The sequence below is a fragment of the Typopeltis vanoorti genome, chromosome 9 (assembly GCF_054136105.1).
Source record: "Typopeltis vanoorti isolate ZY-2024b chromosome 9, IOZ_Tvanoo_1.0, whole genome shotgun sequence".
Classification (NCBI taxonomy): Eukaryota; Metazoa; Arthropoda; class Arachnida; order Uropygi; family Thelyphonidae; genus Typopeltis; species Typopeltis vanoorti.
Window position 1 is genome coordinate 71,708,301 of NC_143557.1, and position 23,515 is coordinate 71,731,815.

General features: G+C 33.4%; 1 protein-coding gene across 1 annotated transcript in view; it reads left to right on the forward strand.

Moving 5' to 3' along the window:
* The window catches only part of LOC150103145 (lysine--tRNA ligase-like), a 199,946-nt gene that overhangs the window by 75,180 nt on the left and 101,251 nt on the right, over positions 1-23,515 (forward strand). The window contains exons 7-8 of the mRNA XM_090398349.1: positions 3,988-4,107; positions 5,293-5,455. Of these exons, the coding sequence (XP_090254475.1) occupies positions 3,988-4,107; positions 5,293-5,455 (283 nt within the window). The remainder of the gene's footprint in view (positions 1-3,987; positions 4,108-5,292; positions 5,456-23,515) is intronic.

Consider the following 23,515-nt stretch of genomic DNA (forward strand, 5'->3'; position numbering starts at 1 on the left):
TTGTTAATATAAATAATACAAGTATTCCCCCTAAGAAAATTAGAAAAAGAATATAGGTAATTCACGAGGTTTTAATAATTTAAAAAAAAAAAAAATAGACCAGTTTCTGGCAGCAATAATGGTGAAAATTAAAGTAATGATTATGAATATTGAAACAACTGTTTCAATATTTATTTTATAATAAATATTGAAACAGTTGTTCATTTGTGATTCAGAAAGTAGTTTATAGTAAAATGCTAGTTTTGTAGGTTTGAGCAGAATATTTTCTGAAATTTACTTAATTTTCTTAGGTTTACAAAACCCACACTTTTAAATAAGCTAAAGTAAATGATAAGATGAGGAAATTCAATTGTTGCAGGCGTAGACTTCTGTGGCTAATTGGTTCCAAAGATATATTTCGGTGATTACACCACATTTTTTTATTATTCAGTTATATAAAACACTGAAATAATAGTTCCCGACAAGTTTCATAAATCATAGGATTTACATCTTCAGGGGGTAAATAGTATAACTTAAAGTTTAAACAAGAGAATTAATAAATACAAATCATAATCGTCTGGCTATTCATAAAACTCAAATAACAGAATGCAGATATATAACGTTATTGACGTTGAACAATACTGGATGATGTCACGTGTTCTTGTTCTCGTTCATACAGTCCGAACTCAGATTGAGGTAGATTTTTTATTAGAGCTGACCACACTTGATGGAGAATTAAACCTTGATTTTTATTGCATTGGGTTGGGTTTTTTAGCATATTAGCAGCTTCTTTAAATTTTCTTATATAACTGTTGTTTTCTGTGTATGACATTGTCGTTTTTTGCCAGAGTACATCGTGTGCAGTGGAAGTGGTATGGAAAGCAAGACCTGTTTTTTGTTCTCTTTTGTATTGTACGTCTTTTTGTTGTTCAGCCATGCATATTTCTCCAGATCTTCCTGTCTATCCTATGTAGCAAATCCCACAAGAGCAATAGATTTTGTAGACTCCTGGTTTTTTAAGAGGATGATGAGGTGGTTTTGGTGGATGTAGGAATCTTGAGATTTTTTCCATAGGAAGGAAGGCTACTTTTATGTTGTGTTTGTTCATTAATTTGGCTAGCTTATCTGTAACATTTTTGATATAAGGAAGCGAGATTGCATTTTAATTAAAACTCTTCGAGACAGACCATACAATATCTCCTGCACACAAGAAAGATGTAATGAAGAACTAAAATACTTAACACAAATCCTCCAACAGAATGGATATGAAACAAAAACCATCAAGAGAATCCTTAAAATGCCTCCAGCTAACAACACAATAAAACAGGATTACAAAAACGCAATCTTTCTTCCTTATATCAAAAATGTTACAGATAAGCTAGCCAAATTAATGAACAAACATAACATAAAAGTAGCCTTCCTTCCTATGGAAAAAATCTCAAGATTCCTACATCCACCAAAACCACCTCATCATCCTCTTAAAAAATGGAGTCTACAAAATCTATTGCTCTTGCGGGATTTGCTACATAGGACAAACATTTCTTGTCTCGTTTCAAACATTTCTTGGCTACTTTTATGTTGTGTTTGTTCATTAATTTGGCTAGCTTATCTGTAACATTTTTAATATAACTGAATAATAAAAAAATGTGGTGTAATCACCGAATTATATCTTTGGAATTCAATTGTTGTTTTTATTGAGGGGATTATTGCTTTTTTGAGATGGAGGAAATGTAATTTTAATATTATTGAGACTTGAGATAGTTATGTTTGGTGTAATAATAGCATTTATTGTGTCTATGGCTGAGGGGATTATAGAAGGTTCGGTTATTATACTTTTTATTCCTGCTATGATCTGTGCAGGTAGGCTGGGGTTAGGTTTGTTAGTTTATTTGGGTCTTGGGTTTGGTCGGAATTATGTTCATGTAAAAATTGTTTAATGTTGGGAATGGTTTTGTTAGTATTGAGACTAGTTACTTTAAAAGTAAATTTAATTGAAATTTGTTTTTATGTTTTATTATGTTGCCTGAAAAGAATAGTAAATTTTAATTTTGTATTTTCCTTAACAGTAGGAGGATTTGGGTTAGGTGGTGATTTAATAAGTGTTAGATTGGGTGGGATTACGAATATGGGTGTTATTTTTGATGATTTATGCTAGATTTGGAATGAAGTTTTCAGGAGATAATTTTGATGAATGCATTAGGGAAATACTTTTATTAGGATTTTGTTTACTTATGTATTTTTTTTTGTTATGATTTCATACTTTATGTATTTTTTCAAGCATCATTACTTCCTCTTTTTGTTATAATTTTGGGGTAGGGTCATCAGCCTAAGAAGCTGCAGGTAGGGGTTTATATAATTTTTTATACTTTAACTGCCTCATTACCTTTATTAATTGGGTTAATTAAGGTTACAGATGTGGTTGGGAGTCTTGATTTTTATATGTTTATTTTTGGAGCAAAAATAAGATGATGTGATTTTTGATAGGAGCATTTATGGTAAATCTTCCTGTTTATTTTGTTCATTTGTGATTACTGTATATGAGACAGTTCAAACAAATTTTAACTTATGGATTTGACAGGTGGGTTAGAAATAAAACACTTGAACAAAGACTAAAGACCACAAATACGAGCGCCATGAGAAAGATTAGGGTGTGAACAGATGGCATCAGTGTCAGTATCATTTTAAAAATGATTATATTAGGAAAGAACTTGACATTATTAGCATCCAGGAATGTGTTAACAGATCTGATCTCAAGTGGTAGTATCACTTAAACAGAATGGGAGAGGAAAGATTAGCAGAACAAGTTCTCTGCCCAGAGATCCCTGAAGAAGACCAAGATATCGTTGGATTGATACAGTAAAAAATGCCACAGAAGACGAAATATAAGATCTCATAATGTTGGAGTCTTGACAGATAATAGATTGGAAAATTGTTGATTGGAAGTTAGTAATGATGTAAGTTCTTCATATAGTACTATCATATAGTACCCGAAGAAGACCAAGATATAGGTGGATTGATACAGTAAAAAATGCCATAGAAGATGAAATATAAGATCTGATAATGTTGGAGTCCTGACAGATAATAGATTAATTTGGTGGAAAATTGTTGATGGGAAGTTAGTAATGATGTAAGTTCTTCATATAGTACTATCATAATATCGTGTACACCCTTGAGGATACATGTCAGGAATTTGATGATGAAATTTTGGTTTCATCTCAAGCAGAAAATTAATTAAGCAAAATTGGAATTTTTTTTAGTGCATCTATAACAGAAGGAGCAACTTAGCTCTTTTTTGGTGAAAAGACTGATTCTTATCTCAGATATGAAGAACATTTTTAATGATTTTTCAGCTGAAGTTAATGAATCACATATATAGATGGAAAGGTTTCTCCTCTCTCTCTCTCTCTCCCTCCCTAGCAAAACTGGCAAACTGACCAAAGAACATGTATGTTGACAGATATAGCCTGTGTAAAGAGTATTCCCCTATCCTTACCAATAATTAGGTTTATAAAGAACAAGGTTAGTTACTTGGCTGTGGCAATGGCAACCATTTGACCTAATATGCAAAAGGAAAATGGATTTTGACTTGGGGAAACTTATTATTTTGATTTCATGTTTTCATCTGCAAAAGACCCTTCATAGTTCCATTAATAAGCAATCCTTTGGTTCAAAAGTCCTGGGTTTGCATCTCATCTAGAATGGGATTTGAACCTTCACCCTTTATAAGGAGTCAGCTTTTCAACAAAAGGTGAATTGGCTGGTCTTATATGAAAGTGGCAGGATTCAGTCAAGTTACTTAGTTGTGATAGGCCATTGAGCCTAACAGAGGGAAGAGAAGATGAAACTATTGTGTATTGAAATTCTCTATTTTAGAAAAAAAGATAAATGTTTGTGTCTTCATAAAATACATGATGTTATTGTATTCTTATTTTGATTGTGATGTAATCACAGGCAAGGAAAGCTTTGTTAGCCATCTTATTATATTAAATTATTGAAATTGTCTTTTAGGTGGAAACTCCAATAATGAACATGATTGCTGGAGGTGCAACAGCAAAGCCATTTATTACGTATCACAATGAACTCAACATGAATTTGTATTTGCGAGTTGCTCCAGAATTGTATCATAAGGTGAGATATTCATTTTATATGGAGAAGCTGAGATGTACTTTCTACATTGTCCCATTTAGATAACTCCTATAAGCTATTAAATTATCAGAATATTTTGTTTCATTATAATGTATTAATTGTTTCAAGTTATCAACTTTATGCTTGGAAGTTAAACAGAAATTGGTGCACACACACTGCGTTATTTGCCCCCCCCCATTCTGTTTTAATTATAGAATTGGTATTTATTTGTAGGCTAATTTTTTTACCTTTTATTTTTAATATTTTGCTGGGCTATTATTGGCATTTTATTATGTTCATAAATAGAAGCCTGTGTAGTTGAATACTTTCCCTTATTAAGTTGTTAGTTGGAATGAGAAAACCTCAGTTTCATATTCTGTCTATGACTGATGGAACTTTGTTATCTTCTATTTATTTATATTTAGTTTTCACTTATTTATTTAGTTTTTTACCTGATAGCTGAGGCTTACTATTCCACTTACACATTCAATTGCATACATGAAGTGTGGGAATAGAGCTGACTAGCTAATTCTCTTAATATCAAATTCATTGTTAATGGAGCTAGTTCTCAAACTAGGCTAACTTGTTTGTTTTTGTTGGAGAACTGAAGAAACAATTTCCAGAAGGGGAAAAATCATGCTGCCTTTGCCTTTGAATGGCTAATTGATTTAGCTCTACTTGAAACAATTATCTATAAAATTCTTACTATGATATAGGATTCAAATATGTCTTTCTTTCTCAGGCCATCCCCACCTACTTTGTTCATAGAGGCCTTGCAAATTTATAATTAGGACAATAGTTATTATTATTATCAACAGGTTAAAGTATTTCACAATTCTTTCTTTTTTCATAATTCTCCTTAAAATTTGAATTTTACATAAATGTACACCCCTTGAGGGTACATGGCAGGAATTTGATGATGATAATACCTTCTTCTCTATTTTCTCTCTTTTAAAGTAATGATGATCATGTTAAATCTTTCTTGCAGTTAGAGATATTTAAGATGCCAATTTAAATAAATTTCAGACTGTCACAAAATTTAAAAAAATGTGGAATTTAAACAAATTAAAAAACAACATTTTATTAAGACATAAAGGTAATCTGTGTGGTTTATTTTATATATATATATATATATATATCATTATTATTTTTGCTTCCAATGATAACTGCTGTTTTTTATTTTTCTAGATGTTAGTAGTTGGAGGTATAGATAGAGTTTATGAAATAGGTCGACTGTTTAGAAATGAAGGTATTGATCTCACTCATAACCCTGAATTTACTACATGTGAATTTTATATGGCTTATGCTGACTACAATGATTTGATGGTCATAACAGAAACACTTATTTCAGGTTTGTAGAAAAAATTTTAAATTGGCTTATTTACTTAACTGTTCCTGATGTCTACATGAAATAATATGATTGTAAATTCTAATTTTGTATTTTTAGTAATTGACTTAGAGTAGTGAACAAATTAATCTGAACAAGCTGAATTTTTGTGAAGTTTTTGGTTTTTGTTTCAGTTCACGATAATTTTTGTTTTGATTGATTTTGGTTTACTATTTTTGGTTTTGGTTTTAGTTCACTATTTTAGTTGAGTGCTGTGTGTTTTAACTGTCTATGGTGGTTATTAATAGTGTAAACAAGTTGACATTTGTAGTGGTTTTTTTTTTTTTTCATTTTGTGTAGCCGTAAAATGGATACATCTCCAAAAAAGTGTTCAAAAATATGTACAGGAAAACCTCGCTTAACGCGATTAATTAATCCATCAATTAATGCGCGCTAAGCGAATACAAGGAACAGTAGGAATCATTATAATTCATCCATCAGTTAGCATAAATTTGGAAAAACAAATTACAGTATTAGCTATATTAGAGGATAAAATCATCAAAGTTAATAAAAAATCAGTTGCTTAAATTTTTATTTAATGTCTAGACATTTTAGTGAGCTACTTTTTTACAAAAAAATTAAGTAAAGATTTTTGAATCGTGCTCGACTTTTTCAACTTGTAATGCAATTTGTGATATCTGGTGATTGCTTTATCAAGATTTTGGCAGACTTCGAAGCTTTGTTCCACATGAGGATCAGCATCAAACAAAATTTTCTTAGCATGCTCAATGTGATTGAAAATTTTGAAAATTTTCAATCACATTGAGAAAATTTTGAAAATTGAAAAGATTGAAAAGTTTTTGAAAATGTGATTGAAAACTCTCACTCACAATGTGAGTGAGAGCAAGTTTCTCACATCTTCATTATCCAGTTCAAGTTTTTTTCTAATTGTGTTGATTTCTTCAATAATGTTAATTGTGCTGATTTCTTCAGTAATGTTAGATCTTAGATTTTGTGCACAATAAAAAATAACATAGACTTGAGTTTAAAGTCTCCTTCTGCATGCCTCCTAATAAAAGCGTAAGACGATCTTTAGATACTTTGTATCCAAAAGAGACCAGTTTCTTTGATGTTGAATATTTGCCGATCATCATAATTACCCTCCTGAATTATCCTTTGCAATTCTTCAGGAAACTTGGCCACAGAATCCTTATAAGCACTAGCAGATTCCCCAGTTATTCTTATGTTATTCAGTCCAGCTCGATTTTTAAAATGGTCAAATTATCCTAGACTTGCAGTAAAGCTTTTACATTCTTCTTGAAATTTAGTTTCTTTCAACGAGGTAAAAATATCAAGAGCTTTTGCCCGAATATTCCCTGTACTTAGAGGTATTCTTTTTTGGTTATAATTCTCAATCCAGAATGATAGAAGACGCTCCATCTCTATCATTAAATGGCTTCTATTTCAGGTGATCTGCATGCTTAAAGAAGCAATAGCAACGTTCCTTGTTCTTTGCTCTTATTTAATATAGTCCAAACTCTAGACTTGCTGTATCCTAGGTCTCGCACAATCATTGTATTACTAGCACCACTTTCCTGTCTCTTAATGACTTCCAGCTTTTCCATTCACTGCAGATTGGCGACAAAAAATTTCGCATAACGTAAAATTTCTTGTAACGTAAAAAAAATCGCGTTAACCGATTAATCACTTGCTTAAAACGGGAAATAGTATCTTTTCATTCAATCACGCTAACTGATTATTGCTCATATCAGATTCACGTTAAGCGAGGTTTTCCCGTACTCTTTCTCATTACACATCCATGACTCGGAGACAAATTTCCAGTGATTGTGGTGTTGGTTTGGGTACTGTCATCACAATTTTCAAGAGGGTTTAGGGGGATGAGTACCTTTTCTCCTGACAGAAAAGGAAAACTACACTTACTCAAGATCTTTACTAGTTAGGAAAAGCAAAAGGAATTCGATTCTGCTGTAGACTTAAATAGAGACTTGACAGCTAGTGGGATGTTTCTGCCATGACAGTCCATCAAAGATTGTTGGAAGCAGGGAGGACTGCCTACAGACCAAAAAACAAGCAACTGTTGACGAAAATTATGTGCTAGGGGACAAAAATGTACAAAAGATTGGACTGTTGAGAAGTGGAAGAAGGTCATATTCTCAGATGAGAGCCATTTCTTTGTTCAAGGAGAGAGCGAGTACCCTATGTTCACAAATCAGAAGCTGAGAAGGCTACTTCTGCTCATCTTCAACAAGCTTCTAAACAACCAGTTAAACATATGTTCTGGAGTTTTGCACATGATGGCCCAGGATTACTTCTGCCTGTTGATGGTATGATGAAAAGTGACCAATACGTAAAAATATTGGAGAAAAGAGTGGTCCCACAGATGCAGGAAGATAAAGAACTCATCTTCCAACAGGATCTCGCTCCATGCCACACTTCAAAAAAAGTGAGAGTTCCTCAAAAATCACAGCGTCCAATTGCTTCAGTGGTCAAATAACTCTCCTGACATTAACCCAATAGAAAATTTGTGGGCCATAGTGAAAAATAGACTTGGAAAATTAAATTGTGATACTAAGGACAACTTAATACAATCCATTATAAAAGTATGGTTTCGAGATGCAGAAATAAGAAAAATGTGTTTTATTTTACATTGGTAGAGACTTTGCCTAGTTCGCGCAGTTAGCCTAGTGGCTTTGCGCTTCGCAACCATATGCCTGGGGAAGGAGTGTCCTAGGTTCGATTCCCGTCGGAGACGTGAGGAGCTGAAGGATCTTCCTCAGCCATAGCCAAGTTAGCCGGTCTTGGGCACGGGCAGTAGGGTTTTTTCTGCCAGTTTATCTGGTGTTTTTCATCCTGCAAGCAGGCAAACCGGCCCCTTGAACACACAGGGATACAGCCAAGAATACCTTGAGGCATAGGAGTGACCATTCTAACCTCGTATTTCGGTTACGAAATCCAAGCATGCTTGGAAGGTTGTGGACCTCAAAGGCCTGTTAAATCTGTTGGGATAGTAGAGACTTTGCTTAAGCAAATTAATGAACTTATTAGGAATAGAGGAGCACATATAAATTATTAGTTAAATTTGGAGTTTAATTTTTGTACTTATTTTCTTGTGAAATTAAAATTTTCTTTAAAATGCGAGTGTTCGGATTAATTTGTTTGCTATTATAAGCTTACCAGCTAATGTTTAGAATTGACATAAGACATGTAAAGTTGATTATCACTGTAGCAATGAAAAAGTTGGCACTCACTATAACAAAGCACTGAAAATTTGACGAATGAACCATAAGTAAGTGCTATGCTAGAAGAAATTCCTATAACCAAGTATTCGTGTGGTCTCTAGGAGTTAGCTAGTGAGAGGTTGGCTATAATTTTTCTTTGATATCCTTAAAGCATGCCTTATAAAATTATATGTGATCATTCTCTTGTTTATTCATTGCACACATGTTTAATGTTAACATAATTCTAGAATTAGTTTCATTTACTTATTCAGTGCTTGCTTGTGGTTTTTTTAATCATAGGAAGCTACAGCTGAAAATGGTGTTGTGATAATGAATAAAATACTCTACAAGAATGCTATTGTAAAATGCACTTTAGATTTTTTTCACATTGTTTCCATACTTGTTTATCATACTATTAAGTAATCTGAATAATAATAAATCATTATTTCAGTTATTAAATAATTTTAAACTAAGAGTTTCTGTAATTGTCAGTGCAATATAATTATGTGTAATTACTGGATTTTGGCATTCCTTTTGTTACATTCAGGTTGGTTACTGAGAGCAAGCACATAATCTCATTCTTCCTATTTGATTACTCCAACCAGTCCTAATAGAATCCAGTCCCAGGAATACAGTTGGATGCCATATAAATTATTATAATAAATATTTATAAAAATAAAGTATCTTATTTAAACAAGACAAATGAATATTGTGCTTCACAACTGCTTTTTTAATATTCATTTTCAAAAGCATCCAAGGACTTGTCGCTAAATATTATTTTGTTTATCTATCTGTTAGATATTGTCTTGCTGCTCTTCTCACTCAGTCATCCACCACTATACTTTGTAGATTTCCATCATCCATGTTATTGGCATATAGGGATTCTTTTTTTATAGCTTTTGCAGTATATATATTTCTAATTGGTATATTGTTGTCATCAATTTCTTGATTATGTATTCTCTATGGGTGTGTGCAGAACACTATGACAGTGCTATGCCATTAAGTTTATATTACTACTAATCTCTTATCAGCAATTTCCCTCAAAATTAGTCTATTGCTTGTCAGTACTCCAATATAGGATAACTTAAGCTTCTTTGTCTCAGTAATGCCAATTATGTCCATGTGGTTCTATTCCAGTTCATAGAAAAGAAATCAAACTTGCAGAAGAACTGGAATAGTATCATGTGGACATAATAGGCATTACTAAGATGAAGAAAACTAAAATAGGTGAGATTATATTAAATTATAAGTATATGATGCTATATTTTGGGAAATAATAATCAAGGAAAAGGAGTAGCAATAGCATTCGACACCAAACATGAAGATAAATTTCTTGATTCGATGGCAATTACAAGTAGAGTTATGGGCAAACTTCAAAATAGTGAAATTGACGATAACTCTCAATTGAACTTATGGTCCCACAGAAGGTTCTAAAGAAGAAATGGAGGAATTTTTTCAGTCATTAGAGAAAGCAGCTGACATAAAGAAAATGGAAAAGAACTTTTCCATTTTCTTTATGTCAGCTGTTATGTCAGTTGGAGATCTAAACAGCATAGTAGGAAATGAATCCCACCAGGCATATAGAAAAGTTTGGGAAAATTTGGAAAAAAATAGTAAAGCTAATATATAATATAATAATGATGAGCACCTGCTGGAATTCTGTTCACAATATGGAGTAGTCATTACCAGGTCTTGACAAATTATGCAAAAATCCTAATTGCTATGTAAAAAATATACTCCTCCAAGACCCCCAATTTTTTAATGATATGTCTCAATGTTGGATTTTTTGCTCAGGACATGGTTATTACTAACACAATGTTCCAACAAAAAATGTGCACAAATTCACATGGAGAAAAGAGGAAATGAATAAGAAAAGTCTCATTGACTGTGTTATTGTTGTGATGCTGATGTTTTCTCACTGGTGCAGAACACTAGGGTGTACAGAGGATTTGAAATTAGAAGTGCTCACCATTTAGTCTTGAGCAGGATAAAATTGAATTTCATACTGAAAAGAAGAACATTTAAGAAAGTTTTAAAGCAAATAAAAGTTGAGCAGCTCTCAGATGTGAACTATAAACTAAAATACACAAACATTATTCAAGAAAAAATGAAAAGAGTTTGGGAACTGGAATCAAACCCTGGAGATTCAGTGGCAAGTCCCAAAGAAAACATTGATTGATTCAGCCAGAGAGGCATGTGGTGAGGTTGTTTGCAGGATAGAAAAATCAGAACTCCATGGATAGTTAAAGAGGCAGTGAAAGAAAAGAAGAAAGCATATCAAAAGTTCTTGGCAAATAAGTCAGCTTATAGTCTTAGAGAATACAGAGACAAATATAAAATAGCTAAACACTGTGTAAAACTAGCTAAACAAAAGTCATGGGAAGACTTTGGTAAGAACATAGAAAATAAATAAGAAGAAGCTGGCAAGATATTCTGGAGGTTGTTCAAGAAGCTCAAAAATGGAGGAAAGAGTGCTGTAAAAGGAATTAAGAGATGATAAAGGTGACATGAAAACTGAAGAAAAAGATATCCTTGATGTATGGAGTAATTATTTTGAAAAATTGTTAAACGAAACATTCAGTGACAGCTCAGTAGTAAAAAACACTCAACAGACATGCAATCAGGAATCCATACTTGAAGTTGAAAAAGCCATCAAAAGCCTGAAATGTGGATAGAAAACGGGAATAGATGATCTTCAACTAGAAATGCTCAAGTATGGAGGAAGTCTTACAGTGGTTGCACTGCATAGTTCAGAAGGCCTACTTAGAGGGACAAATTCCAGATAATTAGAGTAGCTCTCATAGTACCCTTATATAAAAAAGGGAAATACAACTGAATGTGAGAATTACAGAGATATTTCCCTACTGAGTGTTCCTGGTAAGATTTATCCAAATATACTTGAGAAACAGTTCAGAATGATTGTGAAAAGGGAAGCTTGGTGAAAAACAAGCTGGATTCAGGCCAAATAGAGGCGTTAGGACCAGGTTTTCACTTTACAACAAATAGTTGAGAAATCATGGGAATATAACAAAGATCTGTATTTCAGTTTTGTATATCTGGAAAAGGCATATGTCAAGGTGCCAAGAGAAAAGCTATTCAAAAATGCTACAATTATATGGTGTTAATGGGACATTATATCAAGCAATACTTAGTTTTTATTTGAGTTGTAAGTCAACAGTTAGAATTGACGGAAGTACAGGAAAATGGTTTAATGTTAAATCTGGTGTCAGACAACGATGTACATTATCCCCTCTGTTATTTATTATCTATATGGATCACATTATGAAGGAAAGTGGTGTTAAACCTGATATCAAAATTGGAGATCTCTTTACTTTATGCAGACGATGTTATACTTTTAAATAAATCCAGTAGAAGTCTGCAAGATTCCCAGACTAATTGAATAACTGTTATAATAGGTTTGGTATGAAGGTCAGCAATAACAAGACAAAGACAATGAAAATAGGCAGACGTATTGAAAATATCAACAGCATTGTGAATGGAGAACCTGTAGAATAAGTAAAACATTTCAGCTACCTAGGCACAATTTTTAGTGAAGATGGTAAATTAAATATGGAAATAGACAACAGAATCGACAAAGCTGGTATGGTAGGAAGTCAACTGAAGAACTTTATATAGAATAAGGGAAAAATTAGTCAAAACACTAAATTAACTGTATATACAAGACAGTGTTCAAACCAATTTTAACCTATGGAGCTGAGAGCTGATTTAGAAATAAAACGCTTTACCAGAGACTAGAGATCACAGATATGAGAGTCCTGAGAAAGATTAGGGGAGTGAACAGATGGCATCAATGGCAATATGATATTAAAAATTGAGGATATTAGGAAATAACTTGACATTGTTAGCAGAGCTAATCTCAGGTGGTATGGTCACTTAAACAGAATGGGAAAGGAAAGATTATCAAAACAAGTGTTCTCTGCCAGGTTGGCAGGAAAAAGATCCAGAGGATGACCAAGATATAGGTGGATTGTTACAGTAAAAAAAATGCGTTAGAAGATCGAAATGTAAGATCTGATAATGTTGGAGTCTTAACAGGTAATAGATTAATTTGTAGGAAAATCGTAGATAGGAAGTTAGTAAGGATGGAAGTTTTTCATATAGTACTATCATAATCCTTTACATTCTCTTGAGGGTATATATCAGGAATCTGATGATGATGTCTAAAAAAGTCAGTAGGAGTTCCACAGATGTAGCACCACTGATTAGTGATGCTGTATCTGTGTCTTTTTAAAGTTAAAATATTTAGTTTAAAAAGTTATTTTTATTAAATAAAAAATATTCTGTTTTGTTCGAACTGCAGCCACTTGCTCGCTAGTAAAATCTGTTCTTCATGTGCGAGCTGAGCATATTTGTCAAGCCCTGGTCACTATTGACATATGCCAGCCTGGTTGGCCGAGTGGTAGTGTATCTGCTGTCCAGCTAAGAGGCTGCAGGTTCGAATCCTGCCAAGGGCATGGATGTTTATGATTGTCCTACTAACCATTTACCATATGCACTGCTGTAACCTGTGTCCTGGCACAGTATGACCTTTGATGTTTTAACACCATAAAAAAAATCAAATCAAACTACTGACACCATGTTCCACTGTAAAGATGATCACAAGTTCACATGAAGAGAAGACACAAGTAATAAGAAAAGCTTAATTGATTATTTTATCATTGATAGCAATATATTTATGCTGGTTCAGAATACAAGAGTATATAGAGAATTTGAAATTAGAAGTGATCATTACTTAATTTTAAGTAGGATAAAAACAATTTTACATTGAAAAGAATAATATATAAAAAAGTTTTAAAAAGAATTAAAGTTGAGCTCTTACAGATAAACTTGTAGACCCAATTGGAAACACATTCAAGTAAAAATGAAAAAGCTCGCAAACAAGAACCAAATCTTGGAGTATCAATGGCAAACTAAAGAAAACACCATTTGATTCATCTATGGAGGCATGTTAATCTGTGTATAAAAATAGCTAACAATGCCATGAGAAGACTTTGGTAAGAATATGGAAGAGAAATATCAGGAAGATGGCAAAATGTTTTGGATGCTGTTGATGATGAAGCTTAGAAATGGAGGAAACAGTACAAGAAAAATGATAAGGATATTCTAGCTGTCTGAAGTAATTACTTTGAAAGACTGTTAAATGAAACACACACACAGTGATAGAACTGCATTAGAAAATATTCAAGAGGAATGTGGTCAGGAGCATATATCAATACTTGAGGTAGAAAAAACTATCAAAAGCCTGAAATGTGGAAAGGCAGATCTCTAGAGTAGATGAAATTTGACCAGAAATGCTCAAATATGGAGGTATAAAAATTTTGCAGTACATATATACTGCATATTTCTGAATTTGAGATGAATGGCATACAGGTGTCATAGTTCCCGTGTATAAAAACGGAAATAAAACTGAATGTGAGAATTACAAATAAATTTCTATTCCTCTTTTTCATTTCTCTTTAATATGGATGCATCTGGATTGTATGCACTGGGAAAACTCCAAAAAAATCCAAAAAATATTAAAACCAGTTAACCACAACCCCCTGCTCCCCTTCATAACAAAGATTACACTAAATCCATCACCATTCCCTATATCCGGGGCACCTCTGAAAAGTTAACCAAAATCTTAAAAAAATATGACCTGACTTTTGTTACAAACCATATGAAAAATTGCATCCCTTATCTGCTCCACCAAAGACCAACCACTTCCCCTAGACCTACCTGGGGTATACCAAATCCCTTGCAGTTGTAAACTGTCCTACTTTGGCCAAACAGACAGGACAGCAAATGTCAGGATTTCGGAACACAAAGACTAATCCAGTTTCACCAGTACAGCCACTCTGGGCTTACAGACCATGCTCTGGATACCCGTCACAGAATACTTTGGAGGAAAGCCACATTAATACACCTCAGCAAATTTAAATATTAAAGATTGTTCATGGAATCAGCCTCAGCTCTAAAAAACTTTCCAAACCTCAACAAATTTGGGTGCATATGACTGCCCCCCCCCCCCCCCCCAAATTTGGGAAGCTTCCATCTTGAGAACTTCACCCCAACAGCCAAGACAACCCAATATAGCCTGCTAGGGGCCATCTTTAGGACTCTATGAACAACATTAATTTTTTATGGAGTCCTAAAGTTTTCTTTATATAGTTTTCTCTCTTCTGCTTCATTTGCTTTTTTTGTAGTGCCTGTGTGCATATGTCATAGTTGTATGTTCCCATGAAGATGGCAATGCGATATTGTCGAAATATAGGAGGTATTTATTAAAGTTTCTTTTAATTAATATTCCAGTATATGTTGTAAATTCCTTAAATATTTTAATAGTGAAGGATTTTGAAGTGACCAACATAGTACTGGTCTGTGGAATATTCCCTGTAAAGATAAACTAGAGGTTGTAGGTTACAAAATTTTGTTTGATAGAAAGAAAAGAAAGAATATGATATCATACAAGTTACTAAAGGAGTTTTGTGGAGTATTGACATTATTTAACATCTTTTAACATTAATTTAGATATACCCTAATTTGTTTTAGCAAATTAGTTGACTTAGTACATCAAGCAGATTATTAAAAAAAATTGGAAAGAGATATAATTAAATCTATTAATTTATTTTCTCCACTCCCTTTTACAGCAGTGTAAGTTTTTTTATATTTGTCATAAAATTTCAATTATCATTATAATTAAATTCACTTCTCTCTCTCTCTCTCTCCACAAAGAGACTAAAAATTATGTTAATAAATCATGTATAAAATTTTTGAAGTTCTTATTAAAACAGTTTCTAACTTTATGCTATAAGTTAACGAACTTCAGCAGTATTTTGTAATGCTGATTGGGAAAATGCACAGAGTTGACAGCTTTCAGAACTACGCTTAATTTTGGCCAATGTATTCAAAGAAAGACTCTTATTATTTTTAAATAGAATTTATTCAACTGGTATCCCCCCAATAGAATGGAAAAAAAAGCAGTTGTGATTCCTATCTTTAAAAAAAAAGGTAATAGAGATTACCCTAAAAACTATAGAGGTATCAGTATACTAAATTCCTGTTACAAAATATATAGCAGAATCGAATCTTAAATAGCAAACTAATGAAATATTCCGAAAACTTTATTTTAGAAGTACAGAATGGATTTAGAAAAGGACGATCATGTATAGACCCGGCCTTTTGCCTAAAATTAATAATAGAGAAAAGAAGGGAATACAATTTAGAAACACATATTGCATTTATTGAACTTTGAAAAAGCATTTGACAAAGTTAAAAGAAACATATTATTTAACATATTAAAAGAAAGACAAATACCAACCAAATAATATCCTAAAAGCTATCACAAGTATACAGGGTGTTCGGGATAAATTTGACAGTTTCGAATAGTTTTCTTTTTCACGTAAGGAAAAAGAAAATCTTCTTTGTATCTATTAAATTTAATGAATTGACAAAAAAACATTACAGGCAGAGTTAATTACCATACTATCAACAAGATTTACTCAAAATAACCACCATTAGCATCGATCACAGCTTCAATTCTGCTTCGGAACCTCGAACAAGCTGATGCTACAGTCTCCCTGGGAAGGGCCGCAAAAACTGTTTTAATTTTATCCATTAACTGGGCTTTTGTATTACTGGAAGTGCGATTGGTGTCTTTTTCAACTGCGCCCCATACAAAATAATCCATGGGGTTAAGGTCTGGGGAGTTTGGAGGCCAAACATTTGGACTGGTGAAGTCGTAGAAATTTTCAGACAACCATTTTTGACTTTTCCCAGAGGTGTGGCAAGGGGCCGAATCCTGCTGCCATACATACGGCCTACCATTGGCTACCCTTGTTATCCAGGGCTTGACTACAGTTAGCAACTCCACGAACAAAGCCCGAATTCCAATGCCAGGGTTCTTCAACACCTGTTCCTGCAGATTTGCGAGGAATTCTGCTGTACGAACGCAATCAGATCGTCTGCTAGGGATCTTTCTTCTTGCTACATCCTCGTAGTCACCATTGCAAGTCTCTAGTTCATGCCTGATTGTTTTTACTGTATTCAGGGAGCATTGGGCAGCAGTCGTAATATCCTTATTTTGATGGCGGGCACGAATCATCATGATACAAGTTATTCTCTTCCATGATTCAGGTGGGTTCCAGCTATCCATCCTTTCTGACATCTTGTATATGAATGAAGAAGGGTCCAAACTTTTAAATGAAGAGAAGTGTGTGTTAATACATGTAACTTACGGAAAAATATAATTAATTATAAATATGTCAAATTTATCCCGAACACCCTGTATATGAAAATAATCAAATACAAATAAGATTAAATCACGAGCTATCATATACGAGAGAGATAAACCAAGGGGTCCGACAGGAATGTCCCCTCTCAGCTACTCTTTTTAATATCTACTTAAATGAAATAATAATAAAATAGAATAAAAATTTACATGAAGGAATTAAACTTTCTCCTACAGTAAACTTAAACACTCTCCTCTTTGCTGATGACCAAATAATAATTACAAATTCTGAAGATAACCTACAGAAAGCTATTTTAGTTCTAAATGAGATATCCAAAGATTATGGTATGATAATATCAACAGAAAAATCAAAAACTGTGGCCTTTTTGCAAGAACTAAAATAGTAATAGATAACAAGATCTTAGAACAGGTGAATTCATTTAACTACCTAGGATGTATGATTACATATGAAAATTAAAAAGATATAAATGTAAAAATTGCAAAATATTCAAAATAACAGGTGTAATTAACTCTATATTTAAACCAAACCTAGTTCAAAAACAAACCAGACTAAAAGTATACAATACATTAGCCCTACCAGTCTTAATGTATGGAAGCGAAATCTGGACAATAAAACAAAAAAGACAAACAAAGATTAACAACAGCAGAAATGAAGTTTATGAGAAAAACTGCGAAGTATACCCTATTTGATCACAAAAGAAATGAAGAAATTATGAAAGAATTAAACCAAGAACCAGTAATAGAAAAAATTAAAAAATATAAACATAAATGGATGGAACACGTTCAAAGAATGAAAATAGAAAGATTACCAAAACAAACCTTAAAGTACAGGCCATTAGGAAAAAGAAAACCAGGACGTCCTCTTAAACGATTCAACGATGACTTCTAAGGGTGGAACACGCCATGCTAGGCCTAAATCATTGATATGCATGATGATGATGATATATATCAAGAAATTATCATTCTTTTACTTTATTAGACTGAAAATGTGTATAAAACTATTTTTCTTATCTGAATATTTATTTACATGTTGTATCATCTTAAGCATACAAAGAGAGCACTATAATAAATTTAGTTTAATCCTTTATCCAAGTGTGAGCAAATAAAGTTTGCACCTGAAAATATCTTCAGGACTGAGGAAAGGTAGTGCAACACCAGACAACTCAGAGCAAAGGTGGACCAAGGTAACCTCAGTATCTCCCATAATGCAAAACATATCTCCTTGCGAATATGTATAATGGTATGCATTAAGGGAAGGTCACTATCCAGACTGGTTTTGACCTTTATTGAGGTCTCGTCAGTGGGAGCCAGGCCCAGAGGTAGAGATACCAAGGTGGAAGCAGTGGAGAGGTCATCTTTACCTATAGGAGTTGCCAAAAGGTGTGGCACCTTATTATTAAATTACTCTGGATTTAGAGAAATATGTTGAAAGTTTATTTTGCACTTAGTTAGACTATAATAAATTTAGTTTAATTCTTTATCCAGGTGTGAGCAAACAACGTTTGCGCCTGAAAATATCTTCAGGACTGAGGAAAGATAGTGCAACACCAGGCAACTCAGAGCAAAGGTGAACCAAGCTAACATCACTCCTATCTCAATATTTTAAAAGAGAGCATTATTGAGTTTAATGACAGTTTGAAGGGATGTATGCATGCAAACTAGTAACAACAGTTGTTGAAGTTGTTTCAGTTTCGTTGTGAGATTGGGAATGAGAATGTGGGTTCCTTGGAGGAGGGTAAAAAGTTAAAGGAATGGAAATAGAGGACAATAGATTTATGTGGAAGTGCTTTCTTTCGAAATGGTGAGCAACCAACCACTAGAAGATAAAATCTAGAAGAGGGGCTCTTTGTTTTTAAAAGATAAACAGCAACACTGTTTAGAAAAGTGATTTCCTTTAGTAATTTAGTCTGTTGTTTGTTTCTTCATTCTGAATTTTCTGCATTCAGTAGAGTGAAAACAAAACATTTTGTTTATGTTAAGGGAGAAAGTTGTATTTTCTTGTAAGATGTGCTCTTCATAATAGTAGAACACCCAAACAAGAAGGGATATATATATATATTCAGATAGAGAAAGGAATTTATTTCACCAGTATGAAAGGATTTTTTATAGAACTGTCAAGCCAACAGTGCTTATTCTAAGTTTTCTCCTAATGGATAATTCTGGGTAAATTTTTTGATAAGATGTTTACACTGAAATCTACTGAGTTAGGACAAGAATATTTCTTTCTTTCTGTTTAAGGAAAAAGAATGATATGAAAAGAATGTTATTATTGAGACTGAGTGACATGGTTCCCATTTTGGAATTGATAATATTGAAATGTAATGGAGAGTCAAATTTGTTAATTTCTAGAAAGGATTAGCAAACAATTTTTTTTCTTTTGTTGTTAGAAACCTTTTTTTTCTCTGAACTTTAATTTATGTGTGTGTGTGTGTAGAGCTAGTGTATCTCTTATGAAAACTTTGTAAACACATTTTGTAAATAATTATATTTACCTGTATATTTCTTGTATTAATTATTATTTTATTTATGTTTTTATTAATTCTCTTGTCTTATTTATGAGACTGAGATAAGTGAATGTAGTATATGAGATTTATTTTAAAGTTTAGGGAAACTAGTACCCTTTTAAAGTAAATAAATATATTGGAATGAAACTAAATAATACTCATGGTGCAAACCTTTTCATCATCATCAAATTCTTGACATTTACCCTCAAAGGGTGTACAGGATATGATACTACTACTACATGAAAAATTTACATCATTACTAACTTCCTACCTACAATTTTCTGCCAAATCAATCTGTTACCTGTCAAAGCTATAACATTGTCAGATCTTATATTTATATATCTGTCTTCTAAGGCACTTTTTACCTTATCAATCCACTTATATCTTGTTCTTCCTCTGGGTCTTTTTCCTGCCAACCTGGCAGAGAACACTTGTTTTGCTAATCTTTCTTTGCCCATTCTGTGTAAGTGACCATACCACCTGAGATTAGCTCTGCTAACACATTCTTGGATGCTGACGATGTCAAGTTCTTTCCCAATATTCTTGTTTTTAATATGATATTGCCATTGATACCATCTGTTCATGCCCCTAATCTTTCTCAGGACTCTCATATCTGCTGTCTCTAATCTTTGGTCAAGTGTTTTACTTCTGACCCAGCTCTTAGATCCATAAGTTAAAATTGGTTTGAAATACAGCTAATTTAGTGTTTTGACTAATTTCTCTCTTATTCCATATAAATTTATTCAGTTGACTTCCTACCATACCAGCTTTGTTGATTCTGTTATCTATTTCCATATTTAATTTATCATCTTCACTAAAAATTGTGCCTAAGTAGCTGAAATGTTTTACTTGTTCTATAGGTTCTCCATTCACAATGGAGCTGATATTTTCAATGCTTCTGCCTATTTTCATTATCTTTGTCTTGTTATTGCTGATCTTCATACCATATCTGTCACAACAGTTATGAATAGCTTCTCTCTTGGCACCTTGTCATATTCTTTTTCCAGATCTACAAAACTTAAATACAGATCTTTGTTATATTCCCATGACTTTTCAACTATTTGTCGTAAAGTGAATATTTGATTCCGACATCCTCTATTTGGCCTGAATCCAGCTCACCAAGCTTCTCTTCCACAATCCTTCTCAACTGTTTCTCAAGTATACTGGCATAAATCTTACCAGGAATACTCAGTAGAGAAATACCTCTGTAATTCTCACAATCACTTTTATTTTCCTTTTTATATATGGGTACTATGAGAGCTCTACTCCAATCATCTGGAATTCGTCCTTCTCTCCAGGCCCTCTGAACAAGGCAGTGTAGCCACTGAAAAAATTTATACCTCCATACTTGAGCATTTCTGGTCTGATATCATCTATTCCAGCTGCCTTTCCACATTTCAGACCTTTGATGGCTTTTTCTACTTGATGCATGGATATGTATTCCTGATTGCATGCCTGGTCAGTGTTTTTTATCACTGTGCTGTCGTCACTGCTAGTTTCATTTAGCAATTTTTCGAAGTAATAACTCCATACTTCAAGGATATATTTTTCTCCAGTTTTCATATCACCTTTGTCATCTCTAATTCCTTTTACAGCACTCCATTTCTAAGCTTCTTCAACAACCTCCAGAATATCTTGCCACCTTCTTGATATTTGAAAGTTTATTTTTCACTTGGTCAGACTATAATAAATTTAGTTTAATCCTTTATCCAAGTGCGTGCAAACAAAGTTTGCACCTGAAAGTATCTTCAGGACTGGGGTAAAGTGGTACAACACCGGACAACTCCTTGCAAAGGTGGTGCAAGCTACCACACTCCTATTTCAGTATCTCCCATGATGCAAAACACATCTCCTTGCAGATATATATATGTATAATGTTATGCATTAAGGGAAGGGCCACTACCCAGACTAGTTTCGACCTTTATTGAGGTCTCTTCAGTGGGAGCCAGGCCCAAGTGGAGATACCAGGCAGAAGCATTAGCAAGGTCATTTCCTCCTATCGGAGCTGCCAAACGGTGTGCCACCTTTTTATTAAATTGCTCTGGATTTAGAGAAAGATGTTGAAAGTTTATTTTTCACTTGGTCAGACTATAATAAATTTAGTTTAATCCTTTATCCAAGTGGTTGCAAACAAAGTTTGCGCCTGAAAGTATCTTCAGGACTGGGGTAAAGTGGTACAACACTGGGCAACTCCTTGCAAAGGTGGAGCAGGCTACCAACACTCCTATCTCAGTATCTCCCATAATGCAAAACACATCTCCTTGCGGATATGTATATGTATAATGTTATGCATTAAGGAGGAGATGACCTTGCTAATGCTTCTGCCTGGTATCTCCACTTGGGCCTGGCTCCCACTGAAGAGACCTCAATAAATGTCGAAACTAGTCTGGGTAGTGGCCCTTCCCTTAATGCATAACATTATACATATACATATCCGCAAGGAGATGTGTTTTGCATTATGGGAGATACTGAGATAGGAGAGTTGGTAGCTTGCTCCACCTTTGCAAGGAGTTGCCCGGTGTTGTACCACTTTACCCCAGTCCTGAAGATACTTTCAGGCGCAAACTTTGTTTGCAACCACTTGGATAAAGGATTAAACTAAATTTATTATAATCTGACCAAGTGAAAAATAAACTTTCAACATCTTTCTCTAAATCCATAGTAATTTAATAAAAAAGTGGCACACCGTTTGGCAGCTCCTATAGGAGGAGATGACCTTGCTAATGCTTCTGCCTGGTATCTTCTTAGGCCTGGCTCCCAATGAAGAGACCTCAGTAAATGTCGAAACTAGTCTGGGTAGTGACCCTTCCCTTAATGCATAGCATTATACATATACATATCCGCAAGGAGATGTGTTTTGCATTATGGGAGATACTGAGATTGGAGTGTTGGTAGCTTGCTCCACCTTTGCAAGGAGTTGTGCGGGTGTTGTACCACTTTACCCCAGTCCTGAAGATACTTTCAGGCGCAAACTTTGTTTGCACGCGCTTGGATAAAGGATTAAACTAAATTTATTCTTGATCTTTATTTAGCAAATTTAGATCATCATCATCATCATCAAATTCCTGCATGTACCCTCAAGAAGTGTATAGGATATGATAGTACTACATGAAAAAAAATTACATCATTACTAACTTTCTATCTACAATTTTCCTCCAAATCAGTCTGTTACTCATCAAGACTTCAACATTATCAGATCTTATATTTCTGTCGTCTAATTTCAGGACCCTTCCACTAAATTGAATACCTGTTGTAGCAAGTTGTTATGAAAATGAACAATATATGCCCGTAATATCAGAATGCCTCTAATATCAAATATTCAACTTTGGTGACACTGTTGAATAAAATATAATATTCATGAAAAACATTTTGTTCTGTTAATTTTGTTGATCAGTGTACTATGAAATTATTATTTTTTAATGAAATTTTTGTTAAAATACAGATTATATTTGTGTTACAAATTGGTTAATTGCATATAACACTTTTTTAGCATATTGAAGATGAGTCACATTTCAAATTTGCTGACAAATTTGTAATGCTTAATTCATTTTTTTTTTTCCAGAAATATTTCAGTTTGCTTGTTCTTGAAAATGTTTCCTACACATTAAATACCCTATGGGCAACTTAATATAGTACAATGTGTATGTATCTTATGTTCGAATGCTACATAACTGCATGTAAAAAGGTAAAGCAGCTGCATGTAGCCTACAGTTAGTTGCACTTTTTAGAATTAAGAGCACTGAGCACATAAGTTAAAACAAATTTAACATTTTATTTTACATCATCGATGTTACAGAATTGTAAAGATAGAAGCATTTAAACACCTAGAGAAAAGTAGTCACTACTGTCAAGGACTTGGGCAGTAAGTTGTCTTAAAATGAACCAGCGAAGTATGGAATATCACAGTTGCAAGTGTCACAAATGGTTTTACTTACCATTGAGTTATCAAGAGTCACTATAAAGTAGTTTCCATAAAATGTTTGTATATATGCTTTTATTCTTCAAAAAAACACAAATGCAAACATTTTATGAAAAAATTTCTTTTCTGCAACATTTTATGTAAAATAGTTGTGAAAAATTTCTTTATTTA